The following is a 27981-nucleotide window of genomic DNA, read 5'->3' as shown; positions in this document are numbered from 1 at the left end:
GGTGGCGGCGGCAGGGTACGCTCAGACCCGCTCAGATCGGACCCGCGCCTCGTCTCTCCGTGTGTCCCAGCCCAGCCATGCCGCTGCCCCGCGTCCCGCTGTGCGCCGCGCTGCTGCTCGGCCTCCTCCTGCGAGCCGCCGCCGCCGAGTCGGTGAGTGCCACCAGCCCCACGGGGACAGCGGGAAAGGGAGGGTCTGCCCCGGCAGCGAAGGACTCCCGGTGCCCGGGGGACGTGGGTGAGCCGCGGGTCTCGGGCCCCGCTCGCTAGCAGCCGGAGACCCGGTACCACCGCCGCCCCCCGGTCTGCCCATGCTGTTCGCCCTTCTCCGGGGAAAGGGAGGGGTGGGTGAAATAAGGAGACGGCGATAGGGCCGTTCCCGTTCTTCCTCCGGTTCCCTTGGCTCGGACGCCGCTTCCTCCGCAGACGCCAAAGCAGCGTCGTGCCGGCCCGGCCGTGCCCGGTGCCGCGCTGTCCCCGCGGCTGTGCCGCTCCTCACGTACCCCCGCTGCCCCGTGCTCGGGGTGCTGGCCTTACAGCGCTGCAGGGGACCCGGATACCTGGTGGAAATCAGCTGCTCTCCGTTACGGTTTTAATCTCCAGCTTCTGGTCGTGAAAATCCTTTAATTCTTCTTTTCTTGTGCGTGTGTGGTGGGTGGGATGCCCGCGATGCGTTACAGCACCTGGATAGGCTTTCCAAAGCCTTGCCTGATGTTGGTTGTGCTGGTGCCTGGTGTCTTTCTGCGTCTATCAAACCTTCCTCGCGTCCTCATGGGAGTGAAAAACGACGCATTACCGTGGAGGGTTTAAAAATCTCTCAAACGTATAATGGGGTGAAACATTTTGGATGCTTCAAGGCGGCGCATGTGGGGTCTTCGTGGTGAAGCATAGATCTGGGGATCCTGGCTTCCCCGCTGTTTGTTTTTGTGTGTGACCGTCTTGCTGATAATGCAATCAGGGAAGATTCCTCTGTCAGTGTGAAAGAGCTGCTGAGATTAAGGTAACTGCAGGAGATCAGGGGTTCCCAAAGTAGGTTTAATCATCCACATTGGTTTGTTTTGGACTGAAGGCTGGGTGGGCAGATCTGAACTGGTAAGGCTCTGCTGCTTTCTAGTAGGGGCACAGGGCTCGGGGCGGGGGGTTGCTGATTGTAGAGCAGGAATCTCCCACAGAGAGCATTTGTAGTAATTGTCAGCTACTCTCTAAAACCAAGCCGCCCAAATCCACTTTACTCTAATCTGGTGTGTTTATCCCTGCCATTAAGCACGTGAATTGGTCGTTTGGGAACTGGCCCAAACTAGTAGGGCAAACCTTTGGGGCAGACAGCATCTGGAAGTTGCACTGACCATGTTTGGTATGAAATGCAACTTGGTGTCCCTGGGGACTGGACTGGTCTGCAAGCATCAGGTTTCTGTGAAGACAACAAATTTTGCACAGATGTGGTCTAAATCCTTGTATAGAACTTACGTGGAATATTTATCTGTGACTTTTAAACTACCTAAGATTGAGTGTATGCTTGAGAGGTAACACTGGCCTACTATAAAACCTAATCCAAACAAATTGTTTGGGTTACAGGCTGTCGGGGAGGAGACAAGGATGACACACCGTTTGGGAGAGTTCTGCTGGCACTCCTCCCTTTTTTTTTTTTTTTTTTTTTTTTTTTTTAAATAGCACTGCCAAAACGTGCAGGGCTGCACAGCATGTGGCTCTTGGTTTTTCTGTGCGGGCAGGGTGAAGACAGGTAGCTGTTTCTTAACAAGATGGGGATTGTATTTCTTGTGCTTATGTAAGAGCGTGGATGTTGAGAGTGATTCGGTGCTTGAATATTTCCCCAAGCCTGTACAAACAAAAATGCCTTGGCTCTTTTCCCCTTCAGCAGCTTTCTGGTGTACATGGGATTTCTCCGAGTGAAGCAATCCTGGATGTGTAAGAGGGTGGGGAATATTACTGAAGTGCCTAAGTGTGACGTTGGAGCCCAGGCTGTGGGGTGGGTGGGTTGTGTTACAACAGCTTTGTGTGAGAACATTGCCTTCTTCCCGTGGGGCCGAGGGGGCTGGAGCTGATGCCTGGTGTCACCAGGTGGTCCCCAGCCCTCTCCGCTTGAGTGCCTTGGAAAGCAAAGGATGTGTGGGCAGGATGCTCCCCTCTGTGCTCTGCAAGGATGGGCTTCCTGCAGAAGATGCTTGAGGGAGGATGGACAGAAAGTCACCAGTGAGTCCAAGATGTGGGATCAGTGGGGTTAACAAAGGACGTGAGGTCTGCCTTGCTTGGGCAGAGTGGCCTGGCTGAGCTTTCCCTGTGCTTTCAGCATCCAGAAGTGCCCCTGGCAGCACAGGAGAGAAGAAATGGGTATTTCCCCATGGCAGAGGGCTTTCCCTCTGCTGCAGGCTTGGGCTCTGCTCAGTTTGTCCAGGCTGCAAAAGGGCCGAATGCTCAGCAGGGTTGTAGCAGTGCTAGTGGGCTGCAGGCTTGTTGCAGTTGTCCTACTTTTGTGCCTTGAACTATGCAGAAAAAGTCTTCGTGCAGCACCACATCGTGTCTGTGTCCTCAGCAGTACAGAGGAGCACATATCCAACCCAGAAGCTGCTGGTAGGGGATTGCTTAGGGAGAGGCGGGGGAGGCTTCATGCTGTTTGTGGGCTCTGTTTGCTGGTTTAAAGCAATCATGCTCAGAGGCCTCCTGATTGGCAAAGCTGGTGTCTTGTTGATGATAGCTGTGTTTGGAAAGTAGTGCAGCATTATTAATGTTAAAACCGGTTTGGCTTGTCCTGCTGCCATTGATCCCCGAGGCCTGTTCTTTCTGCTCTTTGCCCAGTTTCTCATCTGTCCCTCCCAATCAAATCAAGACATTGCTATCTGCACGTTTTACTTTATTTTACCTTGACTTGCCATGTTCACATTTAGAGCAAATCTCTGCTTTGCTTCAGTCTCCCAAAACACAGAGCAGCAAAATGACAGTGTCTGAAGTGACATCCCTTAGCCCTGAAGGGGAAGGAGCTCATGGCTTCTGGAAGCCAAACCTATAGCTGTTGGGGTGAAATTACTGTAATGTGTAGGGAAAAGCAACTTCTTTAGCGCCCTGTACTTTCTTGAACTGCACGCACAACTCCCGGGGTGGGAGTTCAGGGCTGCACGGTCCTTCCACAGCTGAGCACCTTGGCTGTGGATGTTCCCAAGGGTGGGAACAGTCACCCTGCAGCACTTGGGGCACAGTCAGGGAAGCAGCATTGCTGCCCAGCTCTCATCTGTCCCGAGTGCTGCCAGCTCCCATGCTGGAGAGTGCTTTCCTGTGGTTCAGATCTTTCCCGAACATCTTACGCAAGAGGCGAACTGGGGCTGAACTTGGTACTTTTCAGATTTGTGATACCAGAGGCTCATTCACCCTGGGAAGTAAAGGCTGTTACCCAATCTGATTGCTTTCTTTCCTGCCCCTCCTGTTGCTCTCTCCCCGAGGTCTCAGCACTTTGAGATCCTGCAAAGGTTTGCATCCAGTCCAGCATAGGAAAAACAGAAAATGTTCCTATGCATCTTCCCCTCTTCCTTCCCTTCCAAGCCTCTGTTAATGGCTGTACTATTGCCTAGAGCTGTTTGAATGGCATGGAGTGGCCATTTGCTCTCAAATGCCTCAACTAGAGCCTAATGTGACCTTGCCATGATTTTGCTGTAGCGTCATACTGCCTTTTCAAAATGCTTGTGTCCCACTTCCACCACAAGCTGGAAGCTGCTACCCTGACTTTCCAATTGATGATGGAGCGGGGGGCACACTGGCTTGCTGCTCAGCATGCAGGCTTCAGCACAGCTCCTACAGCTACTTTTCCTTCCCTTTTGGCTCCTGGTGCTGGTAAATGCTGTGTTGGAAATATTCTGGTTGCTTGAATCCCCTTGACTGTAAGTTACCACTAGGTTGTGTTGTATTTTGTGTGTAACTTGTTTTTCCTCAAATGAATGGATTGATGGACTTAGGTTTAAAGACTTCTCTTGATTAGTGATAGTATCTGTAGCTGTAAGGGGCATGGCCACTGTGGTTCCACGGTCTCCAATGTAAATTACTTGGTTTGACTTGTAAGATTACTTGATGAAGTTACCGTGGCTCTGCGATCCCACAAGAACTCCCCGTCTATCACCTCCAGCCAGACTAAACGCAGCATCCATCCTTCAAAACACTTCCTAGCTCTTGAGTTCCCATTTATCCTCTTGAGCCTGCTCTTAGGTCTTGCAGCTGCATTCTCCCCCTCTCCTCGGTACATCCTGTTCCTTTATGCCCTGTAACAACAGCCGGGCTGTGCTGCTTTTGCAGCCTCAAACAAGAAGCTGGTGCAGTTGAAGCACTACAAAACCGAGGGGACAAACCCTGCACACGCCTGACCTCGGGGCTGCTGTTGAGGAGCATGTGTGGCTGTTTGTTTGAGACTCGCTGGAATGCAAATGCTCGAGATTAAGGATTCAAATGATTTGCACTAGAATGAGACTCTTGTGATGAGACTAGGCTTGGTGGCTCTGAATAGACAGGGCAGCCCAGTTAAGAGTTTCACTTGTAATAAGCCTCTGCTCCGAGGGGCTGTAAAAGATCCTACACTAATGAGCAGCTAGGGCAGTGCTGCTAGGTTAGCTCAGACATTTTTTTGTCTCTAAGTGTGTGCCTGAATGTTTGTCCAGTAAATGCTGCTGGTCAGAGGACCAGCTCTGCTGTGTGTCGCCCTGACTTGCAGCAGTCATGCTCTGACTCAGGTTTCTGGCACTTGGCTTGGCATCCCAGCTCCTGGGGACACTGCTGTCACCCTCTGAGTAACGGCCCTGGCCCCTTACCCAAAGCGGTGACTCAGACTTCTGAGGCACTGCAGCACAGAGCCGGATCTCTTCTTCTGGGGCGAGAAAAGGGGTGACAGGCAGAGCTGGTGCTGCTGCTTGGCACCCAGTCTGTGCTGCCCTTGGCACCGAGCGCCTTTGCTGCTGCCTCCTGTTTAATCTGGTTGTGGCTTTGGTGGGCAGAAAAGCTGCTGGGCTCTGACATGTGACTGCTGCCAGCAGCCGAGTTGGTGTTGGCAAGGACAGATCAGAAAATGGCCCTGTCTTGAGCAGCCGTAACTTGCTCCGGCAGCTCCCTGGTTCCTTCGTTTTCAGGCAGATACTGTTGGGAACAAGAGTTGCATTGGCGAGAGGAAAGCAGCAGTATTATCCCAAATGACTGAAAGCTTTCAAAGCGAGCTAAAGGAGCATAAAGTCTCAAAAGAGGGGGTTAAATACTTAATCCTGAATCTGGAGAAAATGTCAGCGTAGGAGGGGGAAAGCATGCAAGATGTAGCTGTGTCCCTCTCAGTTTCTGAATGCTGGATGACTTGAAAAGTGTGCTTCTTGTAAAAGTCTTTTTTTTTTGCTGGAAGTATGCACTCTTGTCAGTTTTATCCTTAAATCCTTTGAGGCTGAGACTCTGCTTATGAAATGCCAAGAGGCTGTTGTTAGACAAATTATTAGGATAACTTAAAAATCAAAGCAGCTAATTAAAATCTCAGGGAGACACTCCTTGGGGCAGGAAGGAGACTGGGAGACCCATGGCACTGTTACCCAAGCAGCTGGTCTTATGTCAACCAAAACCACGGCTGCTTCTTGTTTAAACAAATTGTGTTTTGTCAGGGAAAGCAAAGCCTTCCATGGGAAGGATTTCTCTCTTGCTGTTGCGCTGCCTTAGCTGCTGAAGGGAAAAAGGTGTCCTCACCATGGTTCCTCTGAAACTGTGCTGCTGTCAAACTTGAATACAAAGAGATGTGGGCTTGCCCCAGTTACTTTGCTGTGAGGCTAACCCTGCCTCCTGCCCTTTAGCTGCTGTTACAGTCAAACTAGAGCAATAAAAAGCAATGCTAATGTGCATTAATGACTGTGAAAGTGCTTGGATTTGCACTGGAGTGGCCTGCACAGCGCAGGAGCCAGAAATCTCTGTGCAGCAGGCAGAGTGACTGAGAGGAGTATGGCTGGAAGGAAGGCACCAGGTGTGATGCTGTGCTGGCTTGGAGAGGAGTGAGACCCATAGGTGGAAGGACAGATGCTGACTGGTGTGGTGCCAGGAAGGTGGCAGGAGCTGCTTTAGTGGGTTAATGTCCTGCTTTAAAAACAGAGACTCTCCTACTCTCCTCCAAATGGAAATACAGCCCTTACTGATGTCAGGAGCTTTTGCTTGGAAGATTCTGTTCCCCAGCGAGGTAAATATTTATTGCAAATCCGCAGTGTGCAGTGGAGCAGAGTCTGGAGCCAGGCTCTTGCAGGAGACTATTTATGCGCGGGCTGTTCTTGGCGCTAATTCCAAATTTCCTGAGGCTGAGTATGAGGAGCTGGTCCTGCGCGTTGCTTACTCACAGACTCGCTCGTCCAGCCGAGCGTGGGCTCTGCAGGGCCGGGGAAGGAGTGACCAAAACAATAGCTGGGTCCCTCTGCTCTGGCTGTGGCACTGCAGGCGCTCAGATGCGGTCAGGGAGGGCTGGAAAACTGCTGCTGGCGGCTCACCCTCTGCTCAGAGAGGGGAAGGAGCCTGACTGGGAGTTCAGAGCCCTCAGAGGGAGGAAAACGCTTCTGGAAGTGACAGGTTTCCTGAAGTACAGCTGCATTATCCCGAACAGCACGTGCTGGGTCTGCTGCTTTCTGGACCCAAGCCAAGCCATAAATAGGCAATGTCTTAGTGAAGAAACAAACCAAAAAAAACCCCACCAAACCCCATGCCCTGAAAACCCAGCCTCTGGTGCTGCAGCTAGCCAGGAAAATCCCTGCTGTTGAAATGTTTGTTTGTATAAATGCTCACACGGGTATGGCTGATAGCGTAGCAGCAGCACTCCACTGTCTCGAGTGCTTTTGTGGTGATAACTTCCTCTGCTGCTGTTCTTTGCTGGCACCTTTGCCAGCGGAGCAAAGCTTGAAATAGCATAACTGTGCTGGCAGAGCTCAACTGCCTGGGCTAAGCCTAAATCTTTGGGCTACTACTTCTGATTAGATTAAAATGGACTGTGGGAGGGAGAGCATTCGTAGGGCGCAGCACTGGGAATCTTGACTGTACAAACAAGCTGAGATTAGCCGCATGGTGAGCCAGATAGGAAGGGCACTCTTTGAAGTTGGGTGTCTGCTTGGCTTAATTTTGCTAATGCTCTGGCAGGGGGGAGCATAAAGATCCCAAAAATGCATGTCACGCATTTCTTGCCAAGTGGAAATTCTGCTTGTGTGAGTGTTCAGGAAAGTATTGGGGTGTAGCTGTATTCTAGGAAAGGACAGTGAGGGCAGGCCTCTTCCTGGCATCAGGGGGAAGTGTGACATGTGAAATACCCAAGTCTGAAGTGTCAGCATGAAAAATCATCCATCATGGAAAAGCTGCCTTGCTGGGGCATTTATATCCTTTTTTTTCTTCCACAGACAAGGATGCACTAGAAGCATTTATTATAGACCAGAGCAACTCAGAGTGAGTTGTGAGCCAGAGAAACTGTGAATTCCTTTTTTAAGCTTGAACAGAACTTTTCCAGCTTTGGAGCTGAGCTCTGGACAGTGAAGCATACTAACTACTTTTTATTAAGTTTGTAAATACCGTAAAGCAAATATAATCTCTTTATGAAGTAGGTGTGTATCGTGGCCTGTGACCAGGAGAACCCTTCAGGGGTGTGAAATGTCTCTGTCACAGTTATTTTCCTCTTGAGTCACGTGAGAGCTCCTGCTTTTTCCTCCTGTAGTTTTCCTCTGAACTTTCTTTATTTGCTTCGGGGCAGGTGATGGACCCACAGCCATCTGCAGCTGCCTGCTGAGCTTTATCTCCCTGAGCTGGAGTGGGAGGTGGTCATCTCCTCCCGCTCAGGCTCCGGAGCTGGGAATCGAGTGTTTAGAGCAGCTGTTTTGCCACCATTGCAGTAAACACATCCCAGCATGTGCCTGCCTGGCAAAGGACTCGATCTTTATGGCTTTGCTCATGGCCGATAATCAGGTAAAAGCAGTTAAACGAGAGTTCATTCCTTTTTAATCTCCCCATCCTCCTCCTGCAACGTGGCCAGTGCGCAATGCGGGCTGGAGGGAGCAGGCTGTGTGCAAGCGGGAGCGCAGCAGCTCAAAGGTAACTGAGGTATGACTTTTTAAGTGCAAGGAAGCCTATTTTGAGCAGGCAGGGCCTGGGAGGGTTCATCCCTGCTGCAGGGGAGGCACCCGTGACAGCGAGTGGCTCTGCAGAGCCCGGGATTACAGTGTGATTGTCACGGGGATTACGGCTCTGCTGCTCGTGGCCACACAGCTTAAAGAATCCCAGGGGAGCGGGGCCGAGGGGGGAGAGGGCCAGGCTGGCACTGGGGTAGGGCTGGATGTGCCTTCTGCACGTGGGCTGTGGGGTGTGAGCACACCGGGCTGCCCGGAGGTGCGAACCCGGACACGGACAGGGCAGCATTCCCCGAACTCACCTTGAACAGGTGATGCCCTAACAGCTGAACGGTTCCCCAGCCTGCATGTCGCTTCTGCCATCTTGTTAGGCAAATCAGTTGAGAACAATTAAAAAACAATTCTTTTCCCCTTCTTTGGCAAGAGGCACAGACTGCGTAGTAAGTGCTGTGGGTGCTGGAGCTGCCTGCAAGCCCTGGTCTGGAGTCCTCTCTGATTTCCCCCTCAGTCCTACTGCAAGCCCTGGTCTGGAGCCCTCTCTGATTTCCCCCTCAGTCCTACTGCAAGCCCTGGTCTGGAGCCCTCTCTGATTTCCCCCTCAGCCCTCAGGGTGCCGTGGATTTGCCTTTATGGGTCACTCTGGTGGGAGTGCTGGACTGTGGCTGTCAGAGGAGATGGACAGGGCTGGCTGTGGCCCTGCTCTAGGGCTGCTTGGAAAGTGTTGAGCAAAGGTGGTGTTTAACTATGTCTGGAAGCCTCAGGTGATCCTGTCATGCAACTAAATGCAAACATATGCCTGGATGGAAGCTGTTTAACTTTCGTCCCTGGGCGCAAAGGCCAGTGCAGGCCGTGTGTGCTGCAACGTATGTGGGACAGACTGACCAGGAACGGGTGGTAAAATGATTCCTCCAGGCATGGTCATAAGGAGCTGGCACAAGTGGATCTTTAAATTATTTTACTGTAGCTGATGTGTTAAGGGAGTTCGGTGTGACTTTGATTGAAATGTTGATATTTGCTTTGCTCTCAGGACTAAAATGACTTTTGTGTATTTATTTTCTTCTTTCTTAGACAGGACTGAAGCATGGAGTGAGGGAAGGGAGTGAAGGGCATTTTGGGGAGGAATGTAGACCCTTCCCTCACTTGCCTGGAAGGAGCTGCCTCTGCTGGAAGCTCCTGTCACTTCTAATAAGGTTTTTTAATGCTTATTCGGATGGGAAGATAGAGCAGTCTTTGCCTGTTGTCACTGCACACCTCTCTCCTCTGGAGATCAGCTCTGTTTGGCTGTTTCACACTGGTTTGAGCTGCCCTGTTTCCAGTGCTGTGTGGCTCCTCTGCTTTTGGGGGTCTGTTGTGGCTTCGAGGGGATGAGCTCACTCCTAACCCCTGCTCTTTCCCGTGCTTGGCGTGAACTTTAAAACCATCCTGGTTTGTGGGCTCCTGCAAGAGCTGGGTGGAAGTGAACTGGATGGAAATCCCCTCTCTTGGGCTCGGTGTTTCACAGAGCCCTGCATCCTTGCAGCTGCTCATGTTGTTCAGGAGCCCTTCCTGGTTATGCTGATAGTTGTGTGCTGTGGTGGTGTGAGGTGACACCTGTCTGTGACAGCACAGGGTCTGGGGGGGATATTTTGTGTATTGCTGCTCACTGCAGTGAAATGAAGTGATTTGTATGACTGACCCTGAGTGCAGAGCACCTGAGGAGCCCTGGGAGCAGCTTACACCTACCTGTCCCTGCAGGCTACGCAGAGTTAACAGGTCTGTGCCTCTGCCCTCTTCTGCCACCTCCCAGGCTGCCCCAGCTCCATGTGCTTTTGTGTAGCAAAGGTTGACTTTCACCTTGCTCCTGTTTACTCCCAGGTTTATGTACACAGTGCTGGGGAGGGAGACCGGGAGCAAGCGCTGGGTCTCCATGCCAAAATTATAAACTTGATAAAGGGCTCTGTACACTGTGAATGCCCCAGTCCCTGCAGGTCTGACTCCCTTTGCAGCTTGCTGGCTGTGACCCTTCAAAGGAGCTTTTAATGGACTGTGTTTGATCAGAGACAAGGGACAGCTGTAAAAGCCAGCTCCACGTCTGGAAAACTTTGTCTCTGCCCCAAAACACCATTTGGGTTTTTTTAAAAGTGTTTGCAAAGGCTGTGGTGAGGACGTGTGGGCTGTGGCAGGTGAGCTGCCTGGGTTTGTAATTTCCCAGAACTTGCCAGTGGCTGGGGAAATTCGCGCATTGCACAGAAACTTTGCTTGCTGTCTCAATAGCTGATCTTGCTTTGATAAGAGGTGAATGGTATTCTGGAGCCATAAGGGGAGACCCCAGGAGCACGAAATGGAGTGGGATGTGTTAGGGATGGAGCCCAGCAGGGCTGCTGGGGTTTCAGGGGTGCTATTCCTGTGCCTCCACTGAGCAAAGAGTGCCTGGCATCAGCCAGTAGTGCAGTCTGTCTCTGTGCCCAGCTTTCCCTGGAATGACACTCACAGTTCACGTGCTGGACGTGCTGGTTGTCTGCCAGGGAATAAACTCTTATTTATTTGCCACTGGCAGGCAGGAAGAGCTTCTGCTCTCCGGCACGCTGTTTAATCTCCCTTCGTGCTTACTGGGGATAAAGCCGCTTAACATGAGGAAGAAATCCTTGAACTAGACTCCTGCAGGAAAGGTTGGTTCCTGTACAGACCCCTCCTAGAGAGGAGCACATTAACAGTAGGACTGTGCTTCAGCTGCCAGGGTGAGGTGGGGCTGTGCAGCCGCCCAGTCCGACTCTCCCAGCGAGGCCCTGGCCTGGCTCCAGCACAGGGAGAGCAGGTGGTGGAAAGCAGGCTCGGAGCAGTGCTGGTGCCCTTCTCCAGCTGGCAGCTGCAGGAGGTGTTAAGCTGGATGTGGCCAGGGATGACTTGGCAAGGGCTGGCCATCCTCTTGTGGCTGTCTCGGAGCTTTTCCCTCTTGGCCTCAGCCTGCAAGCCCGGAGGAAGTACGGGCACCTTCCGTGGTGCCTCTACACCAAGCGGCAGAGCTGCAGGGAGGACTGCATGCTCTTGGAAAGGGATGCACTTTATTTAAACAGTACTCCAGGGAGCTCTTCATGTGGCACTTGGGAAGCCCGAAGCTCTTGTTTAAGTCCTGTGGAGGTGCCTGTGTGCCCTCTCACAGGTGTGTATGCAAGGAATGTGCCTGCTCCACACCTGCTCTGTGAGCAGTGCACTCCAGTGTTAACTCTTCCCAGCCTGCCCATGCCCAGCTCCCAGGCAGAGCCTGCTTCCTAGAAGTACGTGCCTTGAGACCTGGAGAGTAATTGTGGAGGTGCCCAGCAGCCCTCTGACTTCACTGTCAGATGAACCTGTAATGTGAGGCCACTGCCCACAAGAAAAGTTTCCTGTACAGTTTGAGGAGTTCTTGTGGCTTCCAGGAACTTCCCCATCCTTGCTCAAGAGGATGATGAAGAATGAGTTCAGGGAACGCTCCCATATAATCTTATTTATGCTTGTGAGTCAGTAATTTCCTTGTTATGTGCTCTGCTGTAAACACTGTCTGTCCTGATTCAAGTAGGGGTTTTTGATAGCCGGACCTGGTGTGTTCCACAGCGGTGCCCTAATCACTGTGGCTGTGTGCCACCACTCAGCTCGTGGCTGGGCTGATCTGATAAGGCCAGTGGGCTGTCTGGCCACCCCGGGCCTTAAACCTGGGTTTTCTTGAGCCACCCTTACTTGGACATTACTGGCTGTGACTCATGGTGAAGTACAGCATGAGCTGGCACCGGGGTGTGGCTCGGCACAGCACTTGCCAATATCAATCTGCCTGGTGCAGGGCTTTTTGGATCTGCAGCAGATGTGCTCCCCAGCCCCAGGAATTGTGTTCTTCCTACCCCTCCATGAAATGGCCAGAAGCTGCCCTGGGAACAGCTACTGCAAGCTGGCAAGCAGTTTCCATCGCAGGGCTGGCTTTGGCTGGGTTTCGAATATCTTGAAATGAATTTGCCTTGGAGCAAGTGATCCGTAAAGTTAGGAATGCCTGATTCCAGGCTGGGAGAGGATTTCTTTCAAACTGACTTTCCTCCCAGCCCCCTTCCCAGCATCTAGTGCCCAGCTTGGCACAGCAGAGAGGGAGGGTCTGGGAGGAGGGCTGGCCTCAGCACTTCATGCCCTCTGGGCTGTTCATCTGGTTATCCTGGGTTGCTGGGGAAACCAAAAATGCCTCAGTGAGCAAGGAAAAGCACATCCAGTGCCGCTGCTCCTGGTGCAAAATCAGCAACATCTTGCGCTTTTTAGTGGCAAGCCCCGTGTGCCAGTGGGCAGAGGAACGGGAAGCGGGGCTGGGGCTGTGGGCAGAGGAAGCTGACAGACACATGGCTTGTGGCTGGTTGTTTGCCTTGGTTAGAGATCGATAGCGGATGTAATTCATCACCTCTGGGCTGTGGGATGGGCCACACCTGGCCAGGTGAGCAGGAGGGCTGATCCCGGCTGCTCAGGGCTGGGTGGTGCTGCCATCCTGCTCTAGGTGTCCCCAGGAGTCTCCGTTCCCCCTCACCCCAGTGAGGCTGTAGCCCGGTGAGCTTGTACCCTGAGAAAACCCCTCGGATGTGCAGGACTGTGGAATGCTCTTTGGGGTAGACAAAACCTTTGTCAAGATTTCCCGGCTGTCCTGTGAGGACAGCACAAAAGAATGTTGTCAGCTTAGCCCCCAGCTAAGGGACCCGTCCATCTGCATTGTGCCCCTTGCCTTGGGGAAGGGGTTGTCCCCCTCCTTGGTGATGATTTCAGGTCTGTGGTAGCATCTGGAATCTGTGGGGTGGTGTTGAGCAACCCCAAAGCTCATACCTGTGGTACCCTCACCAGCCTGGCCCCAGGGCTCTGGGGTGAGGAGAAATAGTTCTGGGAAGTTGCATAACTTGGGTGAGGGCAGGAGATTTGGGCTTGTGGCTCCTTGAAGGTCCAAGTGCAGATGAGCTCGGGTGTGCAAATTGCCATTGTGGCCAAACAGCTGATATCTGGGAGGCTCTCCAGCTGTTGTGCTGTAACTGCACTTCCTGGGCCCTTTGGATCCCGGAGATATTTTATAGGTTTGTTTGTTTACATGCTTTTTAAAAAGGTGATGCAGGGGAAGCTCTTCCTTCAGGCAAGTCATTACTGATAGTGAGTGCTCTTGAACTCAGCCTGTATTGCACTGCAGTTCAGCTTTTAACCCTTGGGTGATAAAAGAGCCTTGTTCTCAGTATAAAGAGTGAGGAATTGCTTTGGCATGAGGCTTTGGTGCTATGCAAAAAAACACGTGACATACTTTTTTCCTGGTAATAACAAGTCCTTCCAAACTCTCCCTTATCACAAACTGAAGGTATTGCTTTTCCACATGCTTTGCCCCAAACTCCTGACCAATGTCCTGTTGTGGTATTTTCACCCTGTGTATTCAGACGAATCTCTTCAATCTGTAACCATCAGGAAATTCCCCTCCCAGATCGGCTCTCACTTCTGTTCTGAGAAATTCTAGGGAAATTCAGCTGGTAAAGATAAGGCTTTTGGTGGAGAGGAAGTTCAGCATTTAATGTTTTTCTGGTGGAAGTGATGTGCTCGGGCTCTGAACCTTCTGTGAAATGCTTCTGGAGGGTTGTCTCATATTCAACTTGTCTCCACCCCCATTTACAGGTGAGAGAAACTGAAACCATGGATGCTGGATGGCTTGACTACCCTGCCTCTGGGGACTTGCCAGACGATGAAGACATTGGTGAATTCAGGCCTCACTTGACCTCTGATGGGCTAGATCTAGATGAGACATCTGGGTCAGGAGGTAAGTGGGGAAGTGGATCTCCCTCAGCTGTTGCTGTGAAATTTCCTTCAGCACCAGCCCTTGAGTGATGGGCTAAATCACAGCCAGAGCTCCAGAGGAACCTCCGTGTCAGGGGGAGATGAAAACTGTGACTCGTAGTCACTCAGATGAGAACAGTGAAAGTAGTGGTGCTGTGATGTTGAATCACTCGGGGAGGACAGATGGAGTCCAGCCAAGCTTGTCTTGCTGCAAATGAAAAGGCCTTGTGCTGGCTGGATCTTTTTCCTGTTGAGCTCCAAAGAAGTGCTGAGACACTTTAAAAAAAATATTCTATTGTTGAGGCAGTGTTAAAAGGCTTAAAGTTAATGTCTCAGCTGAGGCTAAACAAGGTAAAGGACTAACTGGTGTTCAAGTGAACTCTCTGTGACATGCAAAGCTCCCTGCCCAAACCAGTTTCTGTAGCTCTGTGTCCCTTTATGTGAACATTTGTTCTCTAAAGGTAAAAGAACAAATGCTGAAATCGGTGCCTGGCGTGTCTGGGCAGATCTGGAGGGTTGGTGAAGGATCCTTTAGGGATGGGCGGTGGGAGCAGTGCCCTTCTTTGGCATTGCCTTATAAGCTGTGGCAGACCTGCTCTGCAGGGGCCAATGGCTCCAGCTGAAGATCCCTCCCATCGGAGGGGTGTTGGTTTCAAGATTACATCTGGTGGTCTTGTGCAACCCAAGTCATTAAATGATAAATAGTATTAGCAGATAAGAGCAAATTGTAGATGACAAGAGCCCTGGTTTGCGTGCAGTTGCTGGTGTTGCAGGAAGTGTCTGAATTCTGTAAAAACAGTGTGTAATGAGGCAAAAACTTGACAGCCCTTTCTCTTTTTTTATTTATTTTTTTTTGTCCCTTCTGCAGACTACCCAGACTCTGAAGATGGCTTGTATCTGACCACCATGGATACCCCTGTGGTAGGTATTGCCTCAGTGTGTTTTTAAGCAGCATTTAGCTCCTCTATGAAACTTTCTGAACACCCTCCCCCCCTGCAAGACGTGGCATCAAGACGAATCCACCTGCATGGGCAGGCACAGTGTACTCACAGTGCACTGAGCAAACTTTTCAATTCCCTGCACACCCTCCTGGTTTCAGCTGTGGGAAGGCTGGGTGCTGCTTGCTGACGGGTGTGGTTTGTCTGTGTTCTGTAGATACCTGACAACTATATCCCTGGAGATACTGGGAGAAAGATAGAAGGTGAGAAGGAAAACACAATGGTGGACAACGAAATCATTCCAGACAAAGCTGTACCTGTCGAAGAGAACCTGTCCAACAAGATCTCCATGGCAAGCACAGCCAACAGCAGCATCTTTGAAAGAACAGAAGTCCTTACAGGTAACACTCCACCTTGTCCTGGTAAATCATTAATATTGAAAATCAAAATGGCTTCTGTTGCTCCCTATTTCTCTGGAGAGCAGCTCCCTGCTGACAGGGGAATAAGTTGCTTTACCTCTGTGACTTCCTGTAGCAGGGTGACTTCTGCTTCCCAGTCCTTGAACAACAGCAGAGCCTGCTGCTGTCTTTGCTGGGATAAACAGCTTGGTTTTGAGCCTGCCAGCTGACTGTTGGCTTAACTCATGTGGCAGCTGCTCTGCACCCAGATACTGCCTCCACGAGAGGCCATAAAGCAGTGACATCGTAGCCTTTCCTATCACATACAGGCATTTTCCTTCCAACCTCTGCCCAAGTTCTGCCTTTCCTGAGCTTTGCCAGGAGCCAAGCAACCCCTCTAAGGGATTCCAGCACGTGGTCAGCTGTAGGAATCTGAATACCAATGTCTAGGGCAAAACCAAGTTACTGCCTTCCCCTATCAGCACATGGGGCGGGTCTGTCTCCAGCATGTTGCTGCTTCAGGCACCTGGACTGATGGCCCAAGTACAAACCCAAGCCCTTTGTGCTGATCTGCAGCCACCCTCCCAGTCAGAGAAAAGAATGGAAGAGTGGATTGCAAAACCATCTAGCAAAGAAGCTAATTTAGTGCAAGGAATGGGTGTCACAACAAGGGACAAACGTCAGTGGAGTCTTGTTGCCACCCTTGGTGTGAGGAGAGAGGAAATCATAGTGGGTTTTTTGCAGGTTTGTGGGTTTTGGGTTTTCTGATTTCTTTTTTTTTTTTTGAGGGAAGTGATGTTGGTAATTGGATGTTGATGAATTGAAATACAGACTCCCCAGGGTGTGCTCACACAGGTAGTTAACAAAACATTCAGATTGGAGCTGTACCATTTTCCTGTGGGTTGTGGTAGGGCTTTTTTGTGTGGTTGGGTTTTTTTTTTTTCCATTTTGTCTCTCTACAGGGAGAACATCTTTTTGTCAACTTTTTTTTTGTTTGTTTGTTTAAACTGGAAAATTAGCTCAAGCTGGTTAATGTGGAACATGTGATTATTCTGTGGCTGGACTGGAAGCAGTCCTGGCCTTTCCCAGTAACATCTGCTGTTGCTGAAAGTGCCAGCACACACAGTGACAGGCACATGGACACTGACTCTGGAGGCAGCTCTGGGCGCTGCCACTCTTGAAGCGGATTTTGTGTTGTCACTCGTGGTTTGGGGTCGTCCAAGACTTACTCCAGTCTCTCTTTCCTCCCCAGCTCTCATCGCAGGAGGAGCAGTGGGTCTCCTGTTTGCCATCTTCCTGATCCTGCTCTTGGTGTATCGCATGAAGAAAAAGGACGAGGGCAGTTACGACCTGGGGAAGAAACCCATCTACAAGAAAGCCCCCACAAATGAGTTCTATGCCTAAGGCTCAGCAGCACCTTGTGCCCATCAGGGGACAAACAGACTGTACGGAAACACTGTGCCCTCAGATGAGATGTGCTGAACAAATGCGTTTTTTATGTTTTGGATTGAATTTCAAAGCGACTTTGAGAAAAAACAAACTTCCTTCATGACCCTTCCCGTCCCACTCAGCTAACAGGGGCCCAATGAAATACAAAGAGTCTGAAAAAAAACCTCAGTGTATTTTTTTTTCCTGAGTTAGTGTAAAAAGAGTAAAGATGCCAAATTTTCTGCTTGGTTTTATAGAGGGTATATAAACACAAACCAGACTGTATGGAAGCAAACACCATGTGTTTGCATCCAGCGTGCCGTGCTGGGATTGGCTGCTTCTATAGAAGATGGCTTTTTTTTTTTTTTTTAAATAAATCTTGCTACTAGATGTCTTGCAGCAGGCTGTTGATGTGAAGCATTTTTGTGGAGAACTATTTATGAATCTCTTACACTACAGATAATGTTGCCTTATCAGGGAGTAGAAAGCCCACAGGGGCTCAATATCCCTGAATGCCATAAAGGGCCTATGGGAATGTCTTCCCCAGGAGATTCCTGTCTCTTCCTGTTGGCCCCAGGGCAAGGGTCATTAGTCCTTGAAATCAGGACAGCCAGTTGTGTTTGGCTATGGCGACACCCTTTCCTTGCCTTCAGTCTCTTACCTTTTTTTAAAGGATTGCTTGTAGGATTTTTTTTTTTTTTTAAATAACAAAATTTTAAAGAAAATAGCCTAATGTTTATATAAAGTTTGTAGAAATTGTTTTGAAATAATAATAAAAAAATAATCTACTTTTTTAATTTCCTCAGATTTATTTTTTCAATCCCTTTGTGTTTCCTTTGGCCGGGCATTTCTCTAGAGATGCTGTTTTATATGATTCATGTTCTGAACTGAAGCAGAGTTAGCTACAGAGTGTTACAGGTTTCTTCTAGTTCTATAGCAGCTCCTATAGAGGGTAAAGATATTTATGGTTTTCTCATAACTTTTCTAGGATTTTTTTTTTAATAGAATTATTTATAGTTTCTGAAATGGCTGCTTTCTCATTTGGTAACTTTTATCCTTTTTATGTAAAACACTAATATAATGAGTCTCTGTGAAAACTATTTAAAGCTTTATTCTGTGAATTTCAATTACAAATTCAAGGCAATAACTTCTGTATGCAAAGTTGGATGCGTAAATATGATTGAAGTAGGGAAAAGACGAGTAATTCTAGGCTGTAATATATTACAATCAGTCCTATAGAGCTATATATTATATATTTTACTGAGATATATACAGATGAGAATGAAAAGGCTGGAGTTAATTCTTCAGCAGCCTTATGGTGCGTGTAAGAGGCTTTTGATCTTGTTTGTGCTGCTGTTTGTCCAGTGTCTCGTGTAGAGCACCAGGGGCTTGTGCTTGGGGAGGAGCCCGGGGGCTCCGTGGCCGTGTCCTGGCTCCTGGAGGTGGCTGTGGCCAGGATGTGCTGGGTCTGATCCACAGTCAGAGCAGAGATCCCCACCCCGAGGTGCCCTTGGAGCAGGCGTTGGAAGCTGGCAGTGTGGAGGTGATAACCTCTGCCCTGCCGTGCTGTGCTGAGCCCTGCCCCTTAGGGAAGGCTCCATCTGAGCTCTGCCTGGGTGGCATCTCCCACCGGGAAGCACTGAGCTTCCACAGGGGCAAGCTCTGAACTCCCCCGCTGTGGATCTTCCTTGACATCCCCTGTACATGGCTCCTACCTCCACTGAGAGTGGGACCAGCCCCCCAGTCCCCCAGAGCAAAGGGTGGTGTGTGCCAGGAAGGTGTTACAGAACCGGGAGCAAGTTGGGTCCTCCTGCATCTCTGAGTCTGACGTGGAGTGAGACAGAAATCTCAGTGTGGGTCCCCAAATTGAGCACCTGAGCAGGCAGCACTAAACCAGGCAGTTGCAAAGGCTGGTTGGAAATCTTGGTGGCTCCTGAGGCTTTGCTGTAGGCTTGAGGCCAAATCCAGAGAGGGCGATAGAAAAAATTGTGTCCCCTTCTCGGGGTGAGGCAGGAACATGTGTTGGTTGAGACATCAGTGGCAGAGGAGAGGTCCACCCCTGGGTGACTCACTTGGTCCCAGTACAAGTGTGTTCAGGGAAACTGTGGGCTCTGGGAGGCTCTCAAAGCTGCACAGAGTTCACTGGAGGCTGGAGAGGGAGGGCTGCACTGCCTGGGGACAGCACTGCCAGGCAAGCAGGAGCTGCGGCTGCTTCTCGGGATATTTCGATTCTCTTATGTAATTGCTCTTGGGGATTTTCCACTGTTACTGGGTTTTATTTTTATTTTTTTTTTTCTCTCAAATAAATGGTACTTTCTAAAACTGGCTTTTTGGACTGTCTCTGATCTGAAATTACTTTTGGGAGCTGGATAACCGGGAGCTAATGTTTGTGTAACTGCTTGCTTTACTGACTGGTGAGGCACGCTGGGACCTGCTGTGGTGACCTGCAGCTCAAAGGGGCTTTGTCAGCAGCTCCTGAGCTGCCTCCAGTGCCTGACCCACACATGATTCCCTTAAGACCAGCAGCCCTGGGTCTCTGGAGCTGCTCAGCTCCTCCAGAAAAGTAAAGCAGAGGCAGCACAGTGCCGTGGGCTGTGTCCTGCCTTGTAATCAGTTTTGTCCCCTTGTCATCAGGAGGGGCAGAGGGAGGTAGAAAGAGACCTGTGCCTGTCCCCTGATGGCAGCAGCACCTGCCTGTGCCCTCAGATGAAAGCAGTGTACTGGGTATTTTGCTTAACCAAGTTCCAAGGCAGCCCTGTATAACCAATGTTGGCCTTCCCTGGGGTGCAGAGCTGATCAGCTGCTCTGGGAGCAGGGCCACAGGTGCCTTTGTGCTGTTTGGGACTAAAACAGCTGCACTCTTAGGCAAGCTCTGGAGGAAGCTGCTGTTTGTCCAAGCCCCTGTGCTCTCTCAGCTTGGTGCTCTCCATGGACAGGACCCATCTCTCTGCCCAGGCAGGTGGGGAGCAGGGCTCTTTGCTGGGAACAGTGCTGAGGCTCTTCAGAAGTGCTGTATTTAAATGGATTATCATCATTGAGAAAATCTAATTCCCCTCTCCCTGGTGGGAATTCCTGCTCCAGGTGGTTTGGATTAGCAGGGACATAGGAAACAAATTGGGGCTAGTACACAGGCTCCCTCAGGGTGAGGGAGTAGCACATGGTCTTCTGCTCCTTGTTGCCTGCTCTGGGCCAGGTGTGCTCTCCAGGGTCCCCTGAGACTCATCCAGTGCTAAGAAAAGCAGAGCCATGTGCTCCCAGAGCGCTCCTGAGCTCCGTGGGAGCTGCTGTTTGTCAGCACATCAGTGACGTCCTCCTGCGATCTCCATGTTCTCGTGGCTCTGACAGGTTCTTGGAAGTGCTGCTTGGAACAACCTATGTTTGTTGCTTTTTTTTTTTTTTTTTTTTTTTTTTCCTTCCCCTTTTCCCTTTCTTTCTCTCCTGGGCTTCATCTCTTGGTTGCAAGAATCCTGTGTATTTTCCAAAACTGCCCTCAGTGTAAAAGTGCCTTGTTTTTGCAAAGCGATCTGGACGGGTTGTCTGCAAATCCCCAGAGCACAAGCCTGGCTGCCTGCCTGTCCTTGCAGAGCCCCAGTTCCTGAGATGGGTTTGTCATCATTCCCTCCATCTGCCCTTCTTGCTAGCCTGCCTGTACCTGGTTGTGTGCCGAGAGGCACTAATACCTTGAGAATTCCTGGTCTTCATCTCTGACCTCACAGATGGCAGTTCTGTTTTTCTTCTTACTGCTGCTCTGGGTTTAAAACTAAAAGGCTGAGGATCTGCTTTATCTGGCTTGAAAACAGCTGGAACCTTCCCAGGTACTGATGTGATCAAGCAGCTGAGGAAGGTCTGTCATTCCCGAATGCTCCCTGAATGAGGGACATGAAGGAGCTGCGAAATTAGGTGTAACCTTGCTGACCCCCTTTGCTTTATGGCTTCCAGGGGATTTTGGGGTGATGTTCGTGGTGTTTGGCTCCCTTGTTTTGCAGTGTGAGCTGAAGCGCTGGGGTGTGTGCCGTGCTGCGCGCCGAAGGTGCCAAAAGGGCTCACAGCAGTGACGTGCCGCTGATTGTGGTGCCTGCCCCAACACCTCGAACCTGCAGAGTCTGGGAGGGCACAGTTCCTGCACCCTGGAGGTGTGGTGTAACCCATGAGCATCCCATGAGCCTCGCCCAGCCCCCTGGGTACTGTCAGGTGCACAGCTGGGCTCCCTGTGGCTGCAGGTGGGGTCAGGGTGAGCCCAGGGGATGGGAGCCCTCCTCTGCCCACTGGGGCTGGACTGGGGCATCACTGGGCTCCCAGTTAGCTGGATAAACTGGGACTGTCTGGGAGGTAACAGGGCAGATTGTCCTCGGGGCTGGGGTCTGCCAGGTGAAAACCTTTCTTCCTCTGGCATCGCTGGGTGCAGGTGACCCTTTGCTGTAGGGATGTTCTGATACTTGGGGCTAAAACCTTTCAGTTCCTCCTTTCCTGTCCTCTGTCCCATCTTGCTCGGTGCGAGTCACGTTGCAGGTGGTGATTCCCAAAGTTCTGGTCTCTTTGGAGGGTCCAAGCCTGTCCTCTGTGCCGAAGTGTCCTTTCAATGGTTGCGTTTCACGTAATCAGAGTATGCCTTGCTTTGAAAGGGACCCCCAAATCTGATCCCCCACCGCCCCTGCTAGGGGCAGGGACAACTTCCACCAGACCAGGAGGCTCAGGGCCCCATTCAGCAGGGTTTTGGACGTTTCCAGGAGTGGGACAATCAGAATTTCCTCGCCGAGTGCCGCCGCATCCCCCGGCCCCGGCTCCGTCCCGCGTGTCTGCTGCGCCCTGCTGGGCGCGGCGGGCAGGGCGCGCTCCCTCCGCCGGGGGCTCTTTTTGGGGTATCCCCGATGGCTCCGACCGCCGGGAGCTCTTTTTGGGGTATCCCCGATGGCTCCCTCCGCCGGGGGCTCTTTTGGGGGGGCACCCCGATGGCTCCGACCGCCGGGAGCTCTTTTTGGGGTATCCCCGATGGCTCCCACTGCCGGGGGCTCTTTTGGGGTATCCCCGCTGCCTCCCACCGCCGGGGGCTCTTTTGGGGTATCCCCGATGGCTCCGACCGCCGTGAGCTCTTTTGGGGTATCCCCGATGGCTCCCACCGCCGGGAGCTCTTTTGGGGTATCCCCGATGGCTCCCACCGCCGGGAGCTCTTTTGGGATATCCCCGATGGCTCCCACCGCCAAGGGTATCTTTTTGGGGGCTCCCCGCTGGTTACAGGCTGTCCGACTGGCCCCCGCTGCGGGTGGGAATTCCTCGGCGCCAGCGGCTTCTGCCGTAGGAACTGCGGTCCGCGATCTCAGTAATGATGGTGAATCCTGCTGGATGCGGAGGTTTTTTCTTCTTTTCTTTTTTTCACCTTTTTTTTTTTTTTTTTTTTTATTTTTTTCCCCCTCCCCTGTGCTTTCCCCCCTGCCCCTTTCCGCCCCTGGGGTTTGCCGTGGGCAGGGGTTGATGCGAGTCCCCATGGATGTCCCCGCGGCTCTGTGAAGGTCCGGGCTGCTGGGGGCGTCCCCAGTGCCAAAGGCATCGGCTGACCTGCGGGCGCTGCCCTGTTCTGCAGTCACCCTGCCAGCCCTGGGCGGGGCGGAGGCTTGGGGCATTTTGCCCACTATTGGAGGGGGAAATCCTGTTTTTTAGTCACAGGCTGCTTATTTTGGGGAAGCGGGGGGTGCGGGAGGTGGTCTGGCTGCTCGAGGCACATGGAGGGGAACAATGGAGCCACTGTGCAGCCAAACGCCCCGGTTCCTGTCAGAAAGGTCCAGCGAGGGGTTTTCAGCACGTTTCTATTCCGCTGCTCAGGTATAATTACAGGGGGGAACAAAGAGCCCTTCAAACCCACCTGTTCCCCCAGGCCGGGGCTGTGGGCACACACACGTGTGCGGGGTGCCAGGGGACAAAAGCAGCCCAGCGGGGCTGGTGACGCTGGGCAGGGCTCGGGAACAAACCCTGGGTGCTTCCCCAGCTTCCCTGGGAGCCACAGCTGCAGTGGGGAGGCTCCTCACCCAGAGCCACACTGCTTGAGCACCCCAAGGTGGAAAGCAAAGAGAGAATCCTCCCCTGCCTCTTGGCACCCATCCTGCTCTTGCTGTTCGTTTAGACATTTGCTGGAGTGGGTTTATGAAGTTCCTTCCCTTCTGCCTCCAGCCAAGTCTGCTGCAGAGGTGGGGGGCACCAGTGGGACAGCTGAGGCTTCACCCCTAAGCTGTCCCAGCCCAAACCAGCCAGGGCAGGAGGTTGGATTTAGCAGGATATGGGGCACGGGGGTTCTTGCAGCCAGCACCACTGTGCCAGCCTGCTCCAGGCACGGTACTGCACGGTCCTGCCTGCTCCTCACAGTGCTCTGGCAAAGCCCCACAGCCCTGGGGCTGTGCATGAGCACCCAGGGGTGCTGCTCAGCTCCTCCACTGGCAGCTCCACCGATGCCAAATCCCCCCTGGCCTCACGGGGAGGGAGCTGCGTCCAGTCCTTTCCTTCTCAGCGCTGATCTGTTACTGCCTGCCTGCTCTGCACCCTAATTACTGCAGCAGTGCATGGAAATCAGGGCCGTGTTTTTCAAGCCCAGTTGTTTATTTAAGCTGTTTGGAAAGCTACTTTCCTTCCCTGGTGAATCCTGAGAAAAACTATCCATGTGTTTCTTTTGAGAACAGGATGAGAGGAGATTGCCAGTGCCCTCCATCCAGCGCCTGGTCACTGGATCCCAAACCCCCCAGCAGTGCTGCAGTGTGGGGCTGACCACAGGAGCCGTGTCCAGCACTGCCCCCACACCCCTAATCAGGCCATCAGCTTCAGCCTTGGGGCAGTGACCCAGCACTGCAGCGCTGTGGGACACTGCTGGCCCCTGGGCTCGGTCCTTCCCTGAGTTGCAGGGAGTCCAGAGCTTGACAGGAATGAGTTTGTTTGCAGCTTGCTTTTAGAAAAAACCAAAAACCACTGACAAAAAGGAAGCCTAATTTTCCACAGGCTTTTTGGCTGCCTGGGCAGGGCTGAGTGCCCAGGGCTGTGGGCACAGAAGCGTGGCAGTCTCCACCCCTGAACCGCCCATCTCGGGCCCGGGGTTACTAACACCCGCTCCTGGCATTGCTGGTGACATGGGCACCCATGGGTGCCTCGGGCTCACTCTGTCCTTGATGCAATTTGGGTTCATTTCAGAGCCTGGTCAGCAGGGCCACACGCCTGAGCAGTTCTCGATGTGCTTGAAGCCTCTCGAGCAGGTAATTGTAATTCCTCAGCAACCCAGCTCAGCTTATTTTGGCCCCAGCATAGTTTTGCATCCTGAGGCCCAGCTGGGTAATTTATAGCTTTGTCAGAAAAAGGATAAAATCAGCACAGGGTTTCTGGGCACTGTGCAAATCCATGGCCCTGTGAGCTGGATTTAGGAGTGCCCTTGGTGGGATGCTCAGGGACCCCACTGGGGTGTGTGGGTAGCGCTGGGACCGGGCTTGGCAAGGGAGAGGGATTTTATGGCTTGTATCTGGCCCCTTAGTTCAGTCTGGTTGGCTGAGTCCCTTCTGTGCACTGTCAGCCCTGGCTGGCGGGCAGAGCAGCATCCCCACATGCCCTGTTCCTGAGGGCCAAGGATACAGACACTTACACTGAACACTGTGGGCCATGGGTCCCCTGGCCTGCCTGGAGGCTCTGCCTGGGCATGTGGGGCAGGGACAGCCCCAGGAAAAGGGCTCAGAGCAGGGGAGACAGGCTGCTCTCAGTGGGTGTCTCCAGCACTGGCTGCAGCACTCATCCTGAGGAGATTCCCTGCTGATTCTGGCCTACAGCTCTGTGATTCCCTGCAGGGGATGGACAGGGACCACACTCGTGTCAGGGAGGTGACCAAGTCACAGCACAGCAGAGGGACCTGCCCTGGGGCAAACACCTCGGTGGTACAGAGCAGCCCCGCTCTTTCCAGCCCCCTGGCCAGCTCCCCCTTGCACTCAGAGGTTGCAAACCCCCTGCTTTAACCAGAGTTTTTCTGGTCTTCCTGCAGGCGTTGTTGCAAACTGCTCTACAAGCAAGCCAGCCCACCTGCCAAGAGTGGTGTCACCGGCTGGACGCGGGCTGAGCGAGCAGGCAGGGGACACTGCCCACCCTCCACGTGTTCCAGAGCCGCCTTCCCCTGTCTGAAAAACACCCAACCAACCCGCCGGGAGCCCTGACGCGTGATGTGGGGCAAAGCGCAATGCAGCGGCTGTTTGAAAAGCACCCGAACTCTTTGATGTGGACAGAAGATGTCGCCGGAGATGGCCAGAGGTGCCCATCAGGGTGTCCCCCGGGCTGGCCTGAGCGCCGGGCACCGCGGGCAGTGCGGTCACCGGGCTGGGCTCACTAGATGGCAGCAGCTTCTTTCGGACGGGCAGCGCAGTGACCGCCCGCGCGGGGCGGGAGACAGACCCGAAACGGGCTTAGCGCTCCTCTGGGACACGGTGTCACGGCGGGAAGGCCGGCGTTTCATTTTCTTCTTGATGTCTTTAAATGTAATGCTCTCCTCTGGGACCCGAAGGGGCTGCCTGATGTGGTGGGGCTGCTGGCAGCCCCGGCTGCACCCCGCCTACTGGGAGCAGGGGATCCCCATTGCCTTCAAGCCTCACCATCACCTGGAGATGCTCGTGCCGCGCCGCATCTTACACGTGAATTATCCCGCGCATCCCTAAAGCGTCCGATGCTTTTCCTAAACCCTCAGCTCTTGGAGCGCTGTAAATGTTGTTGGTTTTTTTGGTTTTTTTTTTTTTTTTCCTGCTCGGTTTTATACCCAGCCATGTCTCTGGCTGCCTGGAGGACAGGGAAAAGCTCCAGGCAGAGCTCAGGAGCACAGAGCAGAGCTGTCCGACGGGCTCTGCGGGCAGCCCAGCTGGCCAGAGCCGGCGGGACCGGCCGTGTTTCCTTCCCGGACGCATGCTGGATTATTGTGGGATCCGGCAGAGACAGGCGCTGCTGACTCCCGAGCGAGAACACGCAACTGGCTGCCTGGCTCCTGTCCGAGACGTTTGTGTTAATCAGCGATTATGCAAATAAACAGCTCTGCCACGCTCCCGGCTCCGCCGCGACGTGCGGCATATGTTCCTCGTGGCAGGCAAGTGTCGCCTCCAGGAGCTCAAAGCTCCTCGCTCCCAGTGCGGGACCTGCTGTGAAAAGCAGATTAAAGGCAGCCTGTGGCCGGTGGGGGAACGCAGGAGCCCCTCGAGGTCCCCCAGCCCGCCGCTGCCACCTCTCCCCTTTCCCCATGTGGCTTGAATTACTGCGGCTGTTTGCTTAATCCATCAGGCTTCAAGAATGAGCCACTCAGTGCTTTCTTGGCCTCTCCATCCAGCAAAGTGCTGCAAACATAACAAGGCAGGCTTGTTCCAAGCCCCTGAAGTCAATAAGCAGTGCTCCTCTTTGCCCTTTGGGTCTGGGTTAGTGCTAAATATAACCCAGGGTGCTTTCCATTCATAAAATGTGAATTATGCCCTGGCCTCTGATGGAGGGGAGCATGTTGAGGAGCCTGTGTGCTCTGGACACTCCTGATGCAGGCAGCAACCAAAAGGTTTCACCCCATCCTTCCACAGCCCTCCAGCTCTTCACTGAGCAGATGGGGCAGGAAACGCTTTTGGGGGAAATCAACCTCTGTCTGGGTTGATTAAAGTGTTTTCTTGCATGTCACCCTCAGGTGCACTAGGGCTGGGGTGGATTTTCTGGGGAGGGGAGTGCAGGGGATGGTCAGTGTGGGCTGATGGGGTGGCCCAAGCAGCAGCAGCAGCACAGGGGAAGCCCCCACTGCCCCCACCCCTGTGTAAGATACTCGAGCATTTTCCAGAAAGGGGAGCAGTAGGGTCTTGTACCACTGCTCCCAACGCCTAGTGAGCACATTAGGACTTTGCCACATGCTTGAGGAACTTGCTTTTGGGTCCCTTGTGGGTCTCTGTGTGATCACCCTTCTCCTGTCCTCCAGCCTTTTCCTCCACTCGCCCTTGGCTGTTGGCATGTGCTCTAATATTCTCCCAGTTTTTCCCCAGCAGCTCCAGATGCAGAGATGTGCCTGCCAACAGGTTTTTACCCCCAGTGAAGTTCCTGTTTGGGGGAAGAAGGCACCCCATCTCCTGGTGGAGTGTAGGGAGGTGCTGCTCCCTGGGAAGCCCTGGGTTAGGATGCTGGGGACCCAAGCTCTTGTGCTCCCATGGGAGCCAGGGACAGGGACAAGCTGCAGAGGGAGGAGGCCAAGACTCCAGGCATGCCTGAGCATCTCCCTGCTGGGTGGTGTGAGGCTGTAAATCCTCTGCAGCCCCAAATTCAGCACCTGGAGCCACAGTGTGGCACGGGGTGCACACGAGGCTGGGGATGGACAGCATGCAGGGCAGTGCTGCATCTGAAACATTCCAGATCACAGGAAACACAGAGGCAATCGGGGGTGCTGCTCCAGGGATGCTCATTTGTGCATCCTGGGGTGCTGCAGGTCATGGGGGGCTGTGCTTCCCCTGCCCCGAGGTCAGGGTGGAGTGCCTACCACTGTAGTCTGGCTACTGGGTTGTTTCAAACCCTGGCTCAGGACTGCCAAACCAGAAGGGTTCCAGGTACTCCATGGGCCTTTGGATGCCATGGAGATCTAAATAAAGCCTTTAAGACCCACTCTGCAAAATGCTCGTGTCCAGCTCCAGGAAACCTGGCTGCTTTTTATGGCCTCTAAATCAGCAGTTTCCTGCTGATGCCAGCACTGCATTTCTGCGTGATTCTAATTGTGTAAAACAACAGAGCTTGGCAGAGCCACGCCAGCTAGGGAGGAGCTGGGTTTCACACTGAAGTTTTTTTCTCTCTTTTTCCCTTTTCCTTCTTAAATAACCCCATTTGGGCCTCCAATAAAAAACCAAAACATCTGGTGCTGGGTATTTGGCTGGTGGGAAGCAGCTCCTGCTGAGCTGAAAAGCACAGCAGCAATGCAAGGATTCCTGGTATGGATCAGTTAACACTTAAGGTCGCATTCTGGCGTTATCCTTGTCCCTCCTGGCCTTTGAATATATGGGCTGGGGACACTGAGGGAGCTGTGGTGCTCTATGCCAGCATGCAGGTAAATCATTCAAGTCAGTAAAAAGGCAATTGAATCAGTAAAGAGTCCTTCAAGCCTGATTTATTGATGCTCTCATGTGAGATCTCAGCAGTGTTAAGATGCTGCTGTGAGAAAGAGATAAATGAGTAAATCCCAGGAGCATGGTGGGTGTTGGATGAGTGGGGAGAACACTTTGGCAGGGACACCCCAAGCTCTGGATGAGCCCCCCAGCATGGCTCAGGCCTGTTCCCCTTCCCTAGGCCAGCAGCGAGGCCAAGCCTCTGCCCGCCCAGCCTG

The 27981-nt window shown here is 52.6% G+C and overlaps 1 protein-coding gene across 2 annotated transcripts; it reads left to right on the top strand.

Moving 5' to 3' along the window:
• The first annotated feature begins 28 nt into the window (after positions 1-28).
• Positions 29-18982, top strand: SDC4 (syndecan 4). 2 transcript variants are annotated; one of them, XM_040080239.1, is made up of 5 exons: positions 29-152; positions 13733-13874; positions 14760-14812; positions 15047-15230; positions 16480-18982. In XM_040080239.1, the coding sequence occupies exons 1-5, from the start codon at positions 78-80 to the stop codon at positions 16629-16631; spliced, it is 606 nt and encodes a 201-aa protein (XP_039936173.1). In that variant the 5' UTR covers positions 29-77; the 3' UTR covers positions 16632-18982. The 2 variants fall into 2 exon arrangements, with proteins under 2 accessions (XP_039936173.1, XP_039936172.1); XM_040080238.1 differs by lacking the exon at positions 29-152 and having other exon boundaries at positions 13652-13874.
• The last annotated feature ends 8999 nt before the right edge of the window (positions 18983-27981 follow it).

Source organism: Hirundo rustica, chromosome 16 (genome assembly GCF_015227805.2).
Source record: "Hirundo rustica isolate bHirRus1 chromosome 16, bHirRus1.pri.v3, whole genome shotgun sequence".
Lineage (NCBI taxonomy): Eukaryota > Metazoa > Chordata > Aves > Passeriformes > Hirundinidae > Hirundo > Hirundo rustica.
The sequence above is the reverse complement of the archived record's forward strand: the minus strand, read 5'-3'. Positions and strand labels throughout refer to the sequence as shown.